Raw genomic sequence first — 13,367 nt, forward strand, 5'->3', positions numbered from 1 at the left:
CCGCGAAATGTAACGTGAATATTCTACACGTGCATCGCTCTCAAATGCTCTATATATACATACGTATACGCCCGTTCTATTCTTCAAGATACAGATGTTTTCTTGCGCGAGATATTCAAGTAGACACGTTGATATTTGAATGTGAAATTTAACTCTTCACGTTCCTGCTTTCACCAACGCGATTTAAACTTAATTGTTAATTAATTTGCAAAATAATTAACACTTAAAAATTTCTATTATATACAATAATTACATTTAAGTTAGAATTTTTCATGTTGGCCATTCTGCAAATTAATCATCCAACATTAGTTTTGCAACGGTAAAAAAACTTTTTTCTACAATTTCACAAGCTACTTTACATATATATTAAAATTGATATATAATAATAAGTTTGATTATATATGTAAAAAAACTTCTATGGTTTTACTATGTTCAAATCGATTCAACTTTCAGTTATTACGTGATTTTAATGACACGAGAGTATATTAACGTTTTTTACATTATGAGATTATTCCATCGCTCGATTTAAATCAACGAGGTCATATATTTTTTTTCTTTCGAAAAAATGTCTGTTGAGATACAGCGTCCCCTATTTTTTCCAAATTCCTGTTTGGATTATCATTGCGCAATCGACAGGTACAGTGGTGGGAAAAGTGTGCTACCCTCACGCGCTCCGATTATGCGAGAGCGCGCGATTTCAAAACATGGTCTGTTGACTCCATTCGAATCGATAGTCGCTCCGATGCTCTGAATTCTCTCGCGAGTCTTGCGGCCATGTTAATATTCCCGAAGTGCGTATCGATACCTATTCAGAGGAGACTAGCGGGTATTCGTTCGAAAATTGCGAGCAGGTATTGAGTTCGAGTACCCATCGCCTAGCTAGATGGTAGTCTAGCGTGCGCCCGCGCGCGTGCCCCGCGCGCGCCGCAATTACTTAATTGCTCGTATCTGATTGGGCCCGCCGGCGGGGAAGGGATAACGGTGTCCTCGGTTTGTGATTTGCGCGCCGCGCGTGCATCGCGCTTCCATTGGCCGGGTTACCTGGGCGGCCGACGAATCAGCCATTCATTTCTGAAACTCCGCGCCAACGGCGCTAGTAACCCCTCACGAGAGAAAGAGGGACAGACCATGACGGGACAAGGGATGAGACGTACGCGCGCGCGCGCAAGCCAGAGAGAGAGGGAGAGAGAGAGAGAAAGAGAGAGACAGAACGACGAGTATCGAAGTTTCGATGTTTCGAATGCACCCGACATCGATAGCCACTGCCGCGCCGTAGCAACATCGTGCACGTCGTCCTTGCGACAGTACGGTGGTGACCGATGCTCTCGCGCGTTGTGTAAGAATCGTATCCCGAGACAAGCAAAGGGAATGAGAAGCCAAAAGAGAAAGTGAAGCTAGAGAGATCCATAACGAGATAAAAGTGACAAATGCCGAATAATAGATAATAAAAAAGAAAATAATAAAAACAGAGATAAAAAAAAAAAAAAAAGGAAGAAAGTCGAAGAGCCGGTCAGGTGGTGCTTCGATAGTGGTGGTGGTAGTAGTTGGTGGTGGTGGTAGTGGTAGTGGTGGCGGTGGTGGTGGTGACGACGGTGGGGCGCGGAGCACGCTCTCTTGCGGTAGCCGCGCCAAACGTCAGTGTCAATATGGCCGTTGACGTGAGCACAGTATGCGTAAAGACGTGGACGCGATAGTCTCAGTTCGATCCCCCTTAACATGAGGTATACCACGACCAGGAGGGACGCTTTTACGTAATATAATCCCCACCCTCTCCCGCCCTCCGCGAGGATATAGCGGACGTACCCGGCACATATATACAAAATGAACTGCGCCGCGCCGGAGGTGGCGGCGGCGGCGGCGGTGACAGCCGTGAACGGCGAGAAGATCGGTGCGGTACAAGGTACGTGGTGTGCAACATCATTCCCTTCGAGCAACGTGCTGTCCCGAGCTCGACCGATGGCGCGACTCTGGGATGGCGGGAGCGGGATTCGTGGTGCGTTTACGAGGCATGGCCGAGAAACTCCGTATCTAGCAATTTAACCTGTCACGATCGATTCACCATCGTTTATCTGTCGTCATTCGACTATCGGTCTATCACGACCTCGACGACGACGACGACGAACCTTCGCTCGCGTCGTCCCGAGAACGCGTTAGCCGCGTGGCTTTTCCTCCCCTCCTCTCTCTCTCTCTCTCTCTCTCTCTCTCTCTCTCTCTCTCTCTCTCTCTTCTCTTTCTCTCTCTCTCTCTCTCTCTCTCTCTCTCTTTTCTCTTTCTCTCTCTTTCTCTCTTTCTCTCTCTCTCTCCTCCCCCTCTTGGCCACTCACGAGTTCATGATTAAACTCCTTGGTTCATGTGTGTACGAAAATACAAGTCAATGAACGGTGCGAGTGCCTGATGACGACGACGTGACTCGAAATGTAAAGTGTGGTTTGTGTGGTGCATCGAGAGCACGAGGAAACGCGCGACCCGGCACATTTTCGTTCCTCTCGAACGAACTTTCAAGACCGAGTTACATTCGCGTGTTTCATTCGTGAATGACGAATGCGGATGCCCATACGCTGTTAGAATTTTTTCGACTTTTTTTTTTTTTATCTCGACATAATTACGACAGAGACGTGTCGCGAACGCATCGGAAGGTATTCCACGAATTCGCTCGACTCGTCGTTTCAAGACAATCGATACGTCCTCGGGATTTACTATTGGCGTGTCCGCATTCCTTGGCGACGATATTGCTTCATCAGCTCTTGATTCGTTGACGTTAAAAAAACATTTAAGTAACGTGGGAATATCAAAAGATTAACGTAATTTCGATTGAAAAATTTCAAAAGCAGCATACATTTGTACGAGTTTGAGAAGTTTTAGAAACCTTCAATGACTCCGAGCGTTTAGGGTACGTTGCGTTCGTTCTATTTCGCCCTCCCTCAAAACTACATCGAGAAACGTTCGGAAAATGTGGTATTCAGCTGTGTGAACGTTACAGAAATATACAACCGGTTTTTGGTCAATTTATAGTCTGCATGGGTCTCGGCACCTGCTGTGGCAGATGTTAAGAATGGTCAGGGTTGTAAGAAAAATGAATAGTTTTTAAAACGTGCCTGACTTATCGTGGAAGAATCTAACAGTTGTATCGGCGAGAACGTTTTCTTTTCTTTAATCGGTGCGGCAAAAGAAAAATTCAAACAAAATTTTCTACAAATTACATTATTTTACGTGATATTGTTTGATTAAATGATCAACAATGGTGTTTTCGATGCCGTCAGATGAGTTTTTTTTAAATAAAACTATTTTTTCTAATAAAATCGTATTAAAGATTGCCGTAATCAAGATGCAACGCAACATAAAATTCGTAATATAGTCGCAAAAAAAAAGATATTTTATTACTTTTTATTTTTGATGCTTTTATATATATGTGTGTATATATATATATATACATACATACACACACAATAAATGCAGACACACAAACAACACATGTATATATATTGCGTAATTCTACTGAAAGTTTGTTATCATTATCCATTTTTGTGTTTTACGCGGCTAAAGATACGTATGCTAAAAAATTTGCACATCTTGATTGATGTTTAGATATCAAAAACGCAATGTTTAATAATGGAGGGTCTAAAATAAACAGTGACGATGCCAAATCAACAGTTATAGAATTATTTCCATGGGTCTCAGAATTTAAGAAAAAGTGTAAATGTATATACGCAGACAAAAGTATGGCTTCTTTGGCAAAGCTTATGCAGTACTATATCAGGTAATCTATACTCGGTATTTCCTGTAATACTATATGCAACTCACCAGTATTACTGCTTTGAGCACTGGTGTCAGGATACTATTGCATGACATTTGTGTGTTACATTATATATTCAATTATTAATATTTTTTACTAAAAATAAGTAATTAATATATTTGTGAAAATTTTATATAAAATCTGAATTATTGAGTTTTTTGAAAATTTTTAAATTTATTCATTCTTCTTATGTTTGTTTTTACATAAATATTAGTTAAAATATCACAAACAAATCACAATAAATATCATACATATTTCTGTCAATCATATTTTCTAATAAATAAACTTAAAAAAATTATGTTAAATATTTACATATAACAGTTACAGTAATTACAATAATTGAAATAATTACGAGTTAAATTTGTTGAAATTAATGTTAAGAATTATAATTTTACAAACAATACAAGTGTTATTTAATAATTTTTTGTGTATGCAAAAACAGTAATCTTAATTATTTTAAACGTTTAAGACCGGTTTTATAAAAACATTGAGTGGCTTTAATCTCGATTTAAACTGTTTTCGTCTCTTTTTGAGAATAAGTTCTGAAAAAGAGACGAAAATATAATTTAAACCGAAGTTAAAATTAATCGAATGTTAAAAAAACCGGCCCAAAAACGAAGATGAGGTTTAAACCAAAGTTATGTTAGAAAATGGCTTTTAATGAATCTTAAAATATAATGCATCTATTTATATCTGTAATTTAAGATTTAAATGATATATTACAATATAATAATTGCAATGTAAAAGACATTTTTAATCTATAATTCTTGACATTCTATTTTTAATTATAGTTATTTTAGTTTTAATTATCTTGAAAAGCCTTAGTTATTGTGCACTACACACACCATTCCTCTGTACTGTATCATTATTAAACTGATCTCGAGGGTCATTCTGCATTGATCCTCTCAATTACTTAATCAGATTGTAACAATCTGAAGGTCAAAAAAATATTGTCTTATATGTTACGAGGTAATGTTACACTGTAAAGAAAGTATTTAATTGTACCTAATTATTAAACTAATTAGTAAATATAATTTACAAATGTACAAGTATTTATAATAGATTATTAACATTATATCTTATTCTGTCCATTAACAAATCCCTTTTTACAAAAATTAATATTTTAATAGATTAACATATATTTTATTTCATTAATATATTCAATTTTATAAAAACGTAATCAACTTGTCGTTCAAATTCTAACATTATACTTTATATTTACTCATAATTTTTATTATTCTTATTTAGAAAATTATAAATTATACACATTTTAATATACATTTATTTTGTTTGAATGTGTTTGAATTTACCGTTTATTCTTCACACAACTGACAATAAATTACAATTAATATTCCTTATCATAAGCATTTTATTGCTTATAGTTCAAATGTATATTTTTTATATATTTTATTCTTTTATTACAGAAATGTAAGTATCAATGTGAATGAATGTTATACAAAGCCTTTAAAAGCAGCAAAGCTAAAGGATTTTATTAGTGAAACCTTAATTTTGTTCTATCTCAATCGCGGGCTTTCTAAGGTAAGTTCAACAGCTCATTTTATTATATTTATATAATTTTTATTTTATTGTCCACTCAGCTTTTCGTAATAATATTGAAACAAATAAAATTAATCTTCTTGCAAACTTGTAACAGAAAATCTATTTAATTAACTATTATATTTGATTTCTTGGTATTTATATATACATATCGAATTAAAATCTTCAATTTTATTATATTATTTATATAATTTTTATTTTATTATTATACACGCAATTTTTTCTAATAATATTTACTTAAACAAATTAATCTTCTTTCAGGACTGTAATAGATCTGTTTACCTAAATAACATGTCCGATTTATTAGCATTGTATATAGATATGGAATTAAAAGCTTCAAGAAAAAGTAAAGAAGATCATAATAGAATTTGTACAAGACTTAGTTCTTGCCTGCACATATATCTAGGTATGTATTTTTAAATATTACTTATATCTGTATAAAATCTATCAATTTAATTTTTGATAATAACATTTTTTTATACTTTTTATCCAGAGGACTCTATCGAGCATTTATTAGATACTTTGATAAAAATACAGTTTATGTGCCGGGGTTATCATCGTATTTTAGATCCGATAATGAAGTAAGTATATATGATGTAGACATAAAATTTAAAAATCTAAATTTGAAGTCATCTTAGCCTGTATCATTTTTTAGTTTACGATTTTAAATTAGATACTATATCAAAATTATATCATTTAAAATATATTTTATATTATATTTATATTATTTTGTTATTTTATTATTTTATTATTACATTATTTATTTTTTACAATTCATATGCAATTATTTATTTTAACTTTTCATCTTTTAAAGTTTATTTTCAAGTTAATATTAAATACAAAATATATATCCAGAAAATCATTCTACATTTTAAAGGATATATATATTAAAATTTCTTGTATGGTTATATATATTTCGTTTAATTTGATTTCAGAAAAGTAATTGATAAAATTCCAGCACGTCCCAAATCAAATGATATGTACATTCGTTATCTTCTTGTTTATTGTCTTTGGAGAAAAGTAAATAGCGATATGGCCGTGAAAAGTCAAATTACTACAACCGCAATTGCCTCTCTGGGAGAACCACCAGCTCCTTTCCCACCGTGCGTGTTAGAAGATGTATTACCAAAAGTGCCAAAATCTCAACCAAATCCAGCAAAATATCTAATGCAAAAGAAATTTGACATAAGAAAATGCTGCGAATTATTTATACAATTCTGTAGAGAAGATGTATGGCAGAAAAAAAGTAAAAATGCAACTACTACTCCAAAGTCACCTAAGAGGACTGCGTCACAATTGGTATATATATTTTGCTATCATTTTCATATTCTTATAAATATGGAATATTTTAATATTAAAACTATTTCCAAGAACTTTATTATGAATAGAAAAAGAGAAATCATTCTTATTCAGTTATCAGGAAATCTCTATTTTGTTCATAATTAATGGATTTTCACATAATATATGTAATCAATAATAATATTGAACTAACATATAGTTTGTAAAAGAGGTAAAATGTAAATAAGGCTTTATATTAAATACAGTTTAATTTCATTGTATAAATGCAATATTATTACAGACATTGAAAGATAATTTGATAGGAGACTAATAAAGCTTGTATGTGTTTCTAGTTGGAAATTACATCACGCGAAAATGAAAATATGGATTGTATTAAAAATAAGTCCAATTTTACTTCCTTGAATAAGGATACGCAAAATGACTCTGTTTCATTAAATAATTTAAAATCTTCAAATTTAACAGAACAATTAAATGTTAAACCTTTAGGCACGATTTCTACAAATATTTCTGTACCACGGACTATTCTTAAGCAGATAAAACCAAAAGTGCTTCCACGAAAGAAGGCTAAAAAATCTAATAAAATTGTAATAATTGATCTTACAACTGATATTGAACGGAATATAAAGAAGAAAAGGAAATCGAAAAAAATTGCATGGCTTGAACAAGCTAAGAAGAAACTCGATACAAAAGCGATAAGGCCATCACAGAAGATTAAGAAACAGAACATGGCAAAGAATGTCACCTCCTTGAAGAAAATGGTTCTTGATCAGCAATCGGAAGATTTCTCTCAATCCATACCTGTCACAGAAGATACATGTTTAAAGAATAATTTGAATGCATCTACAGAATTGGATATTAAGCTAAATAATGATAAAATGAAATCCATGCAACATTTTGAAACAGGATGTAGCAGTATATCAGTTAACGGTAATACAATATCTACAAAACAATCAGTAGATATGAACAGCAGTGACAAAAGTAAAATTGTTGGGATACCCCAAACAGTCTCTTCTTCTGTAATCGTTGATAGAGCACAGTCTAATAAATCTAAAACTTCTACAAAATTGTCATTGGATGTTTTAAATGATACTAATAACATTAGCAAATGCCATAATATTATTACTTTGGAGGCAAAGAATGATGAAAAAATGAACAATAGACATAACACACAGACTGTAATTAAACGATTATTAGAAAAAGATACTCTGTCTGAAAGTGAAACGTGTAAAAAAATTGAAAGTTTAAGGAAAATCTGTGATTTAGGAACAGAGCACTCTAAAACTGTAAATATTCTTCCCGCGATATGTACCCAAAATTCCAAAGATGAAGATGTTGGTTCTAATCATAATGTTAATTATCTTAGTACAACTAAGGATAAATCCTTGTATGTAACTTCGTCTTCAGCGCATACACATTATACAAGTAATGAAGAGGATGAAACAATTGACAAACCAATAGATGATTTCACTGACAATGAAAGATCTGGACAAGAACATATTCATAAATTAATGAGTAACAAAACGCAATGTTTGAAATCAACTACAGTCGACAATGAATTAAATAAAGAAAAATTTACAGTTTCCGCAACAGCAGTCGAAGCTTTTACTACTACAACAATTATAAATAATCCAGAGCTACCAGTAAGTAATGCGATAGAATCTAAACGGTTACAACTGTGCATTACTGGAAATACAGAGCAACCAAAGGAGCCTGAATCTCAGGATGAATATGTGTCAGCGAGACACAATATTGCAAATAATACTATAAGTCTTAGTATAACAGATGGAGACCATTCTAATGTACAAACAGATTTAGAAGTTGGTACTTGCATCGAAGTAAACGATAACATAAGAAATAACAAAGTCTCTAACCGTAAAATCAGAGAAACTATTTTTGAAAATTGCACAGCTGATAAAAATATTTCTAATATCTTCAATACGTCACTGTGTTCAGAAAACGGAATTAATGATGAAAAAGATATCGACTTGAAAACAGATTATAAAGAAGGTGCAGAACTCGAATCCAAAGAGAATTATAATAAAGAACATAATGTAGATGAATTAAAAAGATCTTCTGTACTGCACACAAAAGTTAATGAGAAAGATCTTCATAATTTTGACCAAACGCATGATAAACTATCGAAGAAACTTTATGAAATATCTCATACGAAAAGTATTCAGGATTCATCGAAAGATAAATGCGTCGTGCAAGATTCAGAATTACAGGATAATATGGATGGACTTTCATTATTAGCCAATGTAGCAAGTCAAGATGTATCTCATCTAAAAACTGAGCGTGAATTGCAGTGTGAACAAATCAAAGTTAAGGATTATGCCTCGTTAAGAAATTCTCCTTATAATCAAATTACCGACGATGAAATCGATACCAACCACTCGTCGAATACAGTTTCTCAGATTTTAGAAAATCCAACTGCTGACGTTATCAATAAAATAGTTGGAATTTATCCAGAAGATGCATTGGACAAAGTAGCGCTTCATGTTGAAGTGACCTCGACAACTGATATAAATCCCAACGATCGCGAAAACGATCCAAGCAACAGTGTTCCGCACATCGTTGAAACCATAAATTACGAAACAGGCACGTTGTCTAACAATTTAAATATGGTAGAAAACAATGTGCAGTCAATAAAGGAAAATACGAATGTTATATTAAACGGGGAAACAGTCGTGCTCTTACAAAAGTCTCCCAATAGCAATTTGTACATCATTAATAAAGCAGTGGAAAATGAGAGATTACGAGATTACAATAGCGATGATGAGAATTGTCCAATTAAGGAGAAAGGTTGGATGATTCCATCAGAGGATTGTGCATCGCTTGAAGTCGTTAAAATGCATTCGGAGCAGCGTATTTCTTTTAATTTGGATCTGCCATATAGTAAAGAATTATCATGCCAAGAAAATAAGTTTTCTGTCGGCAGGAACAAGGGTATAAAAATCGAACCCGGTGAAGAAAGCAGTTTGATGAGTATCACGGAGATGAAATCTTACGGTAAGAAAGGTTCATTGTCGGCCGACGTGACGTTACCCGTTGGCATGACGTTACCTGCGACATCGCAGATTTATCAGAACACAAATGTGGCGAATGTGAGCATCAGCAGCAAGTCAGTCGATAAACGAAAATCCAAATCCATCCTTACTTATAGACAGAACATTAAGCAAGAGTTTAGTAATCATATTACGCCGAATTGCGGAATACAAAGTTATAACGGAATACATACGCATCCGCATGAGGATCACCTCATCAATCATGATTCATTACATATTCCAGTTACTCATCCCACAACGAGGTCCTCGATTTACGGGAATTGCGCTGCCGGTACAGATCTGTATATGCCATATCACAAGCATTGCACTTCTGTATCATGTAGTCTACAAATTAATTCCACTACTTCGCTCCATTCTCATACAAAATCCGCTAATTCATGCGGTAGATCGCACTGCTCATACCTAAATTGTTCGTGTGACATAGTCCCGCATTGCAGACAGTGTATACACCCCCCAGATTCCCATGTGTCTTGTATTGAAAGTAATTCTTATTTTTTGCCCGCGCATTCGTCAGTACAAACATCCGCCGTCCAAGAGCACGATAGGACAAAAAGCGAAGCGGTAATAAGTAAATTGTATGACGATCAAATACTGCGTAAAATAGAACAGAAAGTATCGCTACAAAATAACACTTTAGAGAAACTGGATGTGCAAAGAGAGCAGGATAAGTTAATCAAGAAAAATATAGAGAGCAAGAAGTTGCCACTGAAAAAGAGATTGAAAGCTCACGCCATGATATATGAAAAACCCATCAAGGCGGAAAAATTGGATAACTATCCTGGAATTCCCATGATGTCCATAGCAGCCTTAGAAGCACTAGATAGTACGCAGAAGCATCCCACGCAAATCATTAAATCACCGTACGAATTATCTCCCACTGAAGAGGAGGGTAACCCACACGGCTATCATTTCAATTCGAATATAGTGCGAAGGGATTACTATAAAGATATACACATTTCTAATGCACATCACAATCTTGCAAAAGAAAGTATAAGGAATCACGAGCGCCAGTATCGACCGAATGGTGATCAGTCTAGTGTAGTGTGTCTAGAACGTTGTCAAGATAGAACGTTTAAAACACCTGCGCAGCGTAGAGACATAACAGCAACAAATTCAACATCCCTGAAACGTATGACGACGGAAGCAATGGAGCAAGATAGCACGTGTAAAAAGGCGAAAAAAATGCAGTCATCTATTAGACAAACGAGAAGCTCAAAGAGAAACGTTCCTAAGGTAAATTATTGTTACACCGATGTTGATCCAGAATGGAATCCGTCCGGTGAGTCAAAACGAAGACGTAAGAAGACTAGTCGATGATCAATACTCTTTCATTATGGGAAGTCACTGCTGTAAAAAAAAAAGAAAGAAAGAAAAACAATCTGTACAGAGTGGATAAATGTGTTCTTCAAGCTGTATGGCACTGTAAATTTGTAAATATATGTACAAAGCAAAAGTAAGAAATAACTCGTCCTAGGAAGATTTTTAGAGATAGACCGTTCAGCGTGTTCAAGATTAGTATCAGCAAAGAGATAAACTAGTTGCATAGAAGAATTCCTGCGTAAAATATTTTTGATGTTTAGTTAGATATCGCTAGAAGCAAGTTGTAGAGAATTTTATTCCGTTAAACGTCATCTCTACCTTGCAATATTGTACATTATATAAGGCTTTGTAAGATAATATTTGTAAGTTCAATTTTCATGTTTTTCCATTGTCGCGTGGTTGCATAGCAACATCTACCGTCTTAAATATAATTTTTTTAATCACTCATAAAATTCTTTTTTTAAATTCTTATTAAATAAGATTAAAATTTTTATATAATTTTCCGTATAAATATGTATATATAATAATTAATGCCAAACATATAGAAACTCGTGGAAACAAAGTAATATTGAAGTAATATCATTTTTGAGGTAAGGTATTAGATAGGCAAAACGATAAATGTTTTGCACCAATACTAATAATAATTTTATATAGTAATTTTTTATATAGTAACATAATTCAATTATTGCTAATACATAAAGTATTTTATTTATTTAAAAAATTATAAATTATTTAATTATACAATTTATCACTCATACATCAAAATTGTATATAATTATTATTTAGATTATATATAAAATTTATAATTATATAATTATTATTGTCATTAATGTCAATAATAATTATTAATGTATCTTACTTCTTTATAATCGTTTTCTTTACAATACAAAAGTATTAAAAATATTATCATTATTATTATAATATTATCATTATTATAAGTTAAGAAATTAATAAGACTGGCAATGTCAAACAGATTTGAATTCTTTGGCCAATAAAAGCCAAATGCAGGATGGTCGTTAGTAGATACGTTTAGGAAACATAACGACTGAGTAATTTATCAACATTGGTCTAGATTTATGGACTTTATAGTAAAGAAATAATCACAAACTGCTCACTGATTACTTCCTGAACATATTCAATTTCAATGAAAAATAATTTTTTGTGAAACTGATTTTTAATGTGTACAGGATACGAATTTTTGTTGGTCTGTATGAAGAGTATATTTAAATCTCCATCATTCGAGATTTTTAAGTAAATCGGTCTTTGTATTCTCTTGAATTCGGGGAAGCGGGGAGCATACGATTATCCTACATGTGGCTCTTATTGATCAGCGAAATAATTATTATTATATATCATACATTGCAAGAATAATATCTACAATTTATAATAACTGTGTGAATTTTTTCAGGTTTCTGAAGAAAACAAATTTAAATTCAAGAATATAATATCACCAGGTTGATAATTGAACATTATGAGTGTATAAAATTCAAAATCCAGCCTCTTTGAAAACAGAGATAGGATACACTATGTGCCAGGAACATATTTGCATAGGTAATTCTGTAGTAATTATATATATATATATATATATATATATATATACATAGTGTATCCTATCTCTGTATTCAAAGAGGCTGGATTTTGAATTTATATATATATATATATATGTATAGACTTATAACTTTTATAAGACGAGATTTAGATGTTAGATTTCATAGTTGAATGGTATTTAATTATTATGATGATAGTTTTTCAATTAACACTTATTTCACATATTAAAGATATATATATACAGATTTATATATATTTTTATAGCATATATCTCTTATTTTGTATTTCAGATTAATTACCCGCTTAGACTCTTGAGTAATTTTGGGCAAGTGTTTTATGCAAGCACATAATGTCAATAAATTCGCCGAATGATGCAAAATTATTTGTATTGCCGTAAAATTATAAAAACTGGAAATGTTTAACTTTTTTTCCATTTTGTAATCTGCCCTCTTACATATATATATATATATATATATATATATATATATATATATATATATATATATATATAAATTCAAAATCCAGCCTCTTTGAAAACAGAGATAGGATACACTATGTATATATATATATATATATATATATATATATATATATATATCGATGCGGTCCTATATTATATATATATATATATATATATATATATATCGAAAAAAAGCTATTGTTTAATATAAATTTATACATACAGGTACCTATCAAAAGAAGTAGAATAGTTAGTCAGCCGCGATTCATATGACAACAAAAAACTTCAGGTCTTGTAGAAAAAAAGAAAAGATATAGTATACTAC

The 13,367-nt window shown here is 32.7% G+C and overlaps 1 protein-coding gene across 7 annotated transcripts in view; it reads left to right on the forward strand.

Annotated features, from left to right (window-relative positions):
- Positions 1–13,004, forward strand: part of LOC140676369 (uncharacterized) — a 42,445-nt gene extending 29,441 nt beyond the window's left edge. For 3 of the 7 annotated variants that reach the window (XM_072911341.1, XM_072911344.1, XM_072911345.1), the window contains exons 3-8: positions 5,218–5,332; positions 5,612–5,756; positions 5,844–5,931; positions 6,286–6,649; positions 6,982–11,624; positions 12,443–12,584. In XM_072911341.1, the coding sequence (XP_072767442.1) occupies positions 5,218–5,332; positions 5,612–5,756; positions 5,844–5,931; positions 6,286–6,649; positions 6,982–11,031 (4,762 nt within the window). In that variant the 3' untranslated portion in view covers positions 11,032–11,624; positions 12,443–12,584. Of the gene's footprint in view, positions 1–1,490; positions 1,994–2,281; positions 2,891–3,585; positions 3,758–5,217; positions 5,333–5,611; positions 5,757–5,843; positions 5,932–6,285; positions 6,650–6,981; positions 11,625–12,442; positions 12,585–12,872 lie in introns of those variants that run through there. The other 4 variants (XM_072911339.1, XM_072911340.1, XM_072911343.1 and 1 more) reach the window with 4 other exon arrangements.
- Positions 13,005–13,367: the final 363 nt, after the last annotated feature.

This window comes from Anoplolepis gracilipes, chromosome 2 (genome assembly GCF_047496725.1).
Source record: "Anoplolepis gracilipes chromosome 2, ASM4749672v1, whole genome shotgun sequence".
Taxonomy (NCBI): Eukaryota; Metazoa; Arthropoda; class Insecta; order Hymenoptera; family Formicidae; genus Anoplolepis; species Anoplolepis gracilipes.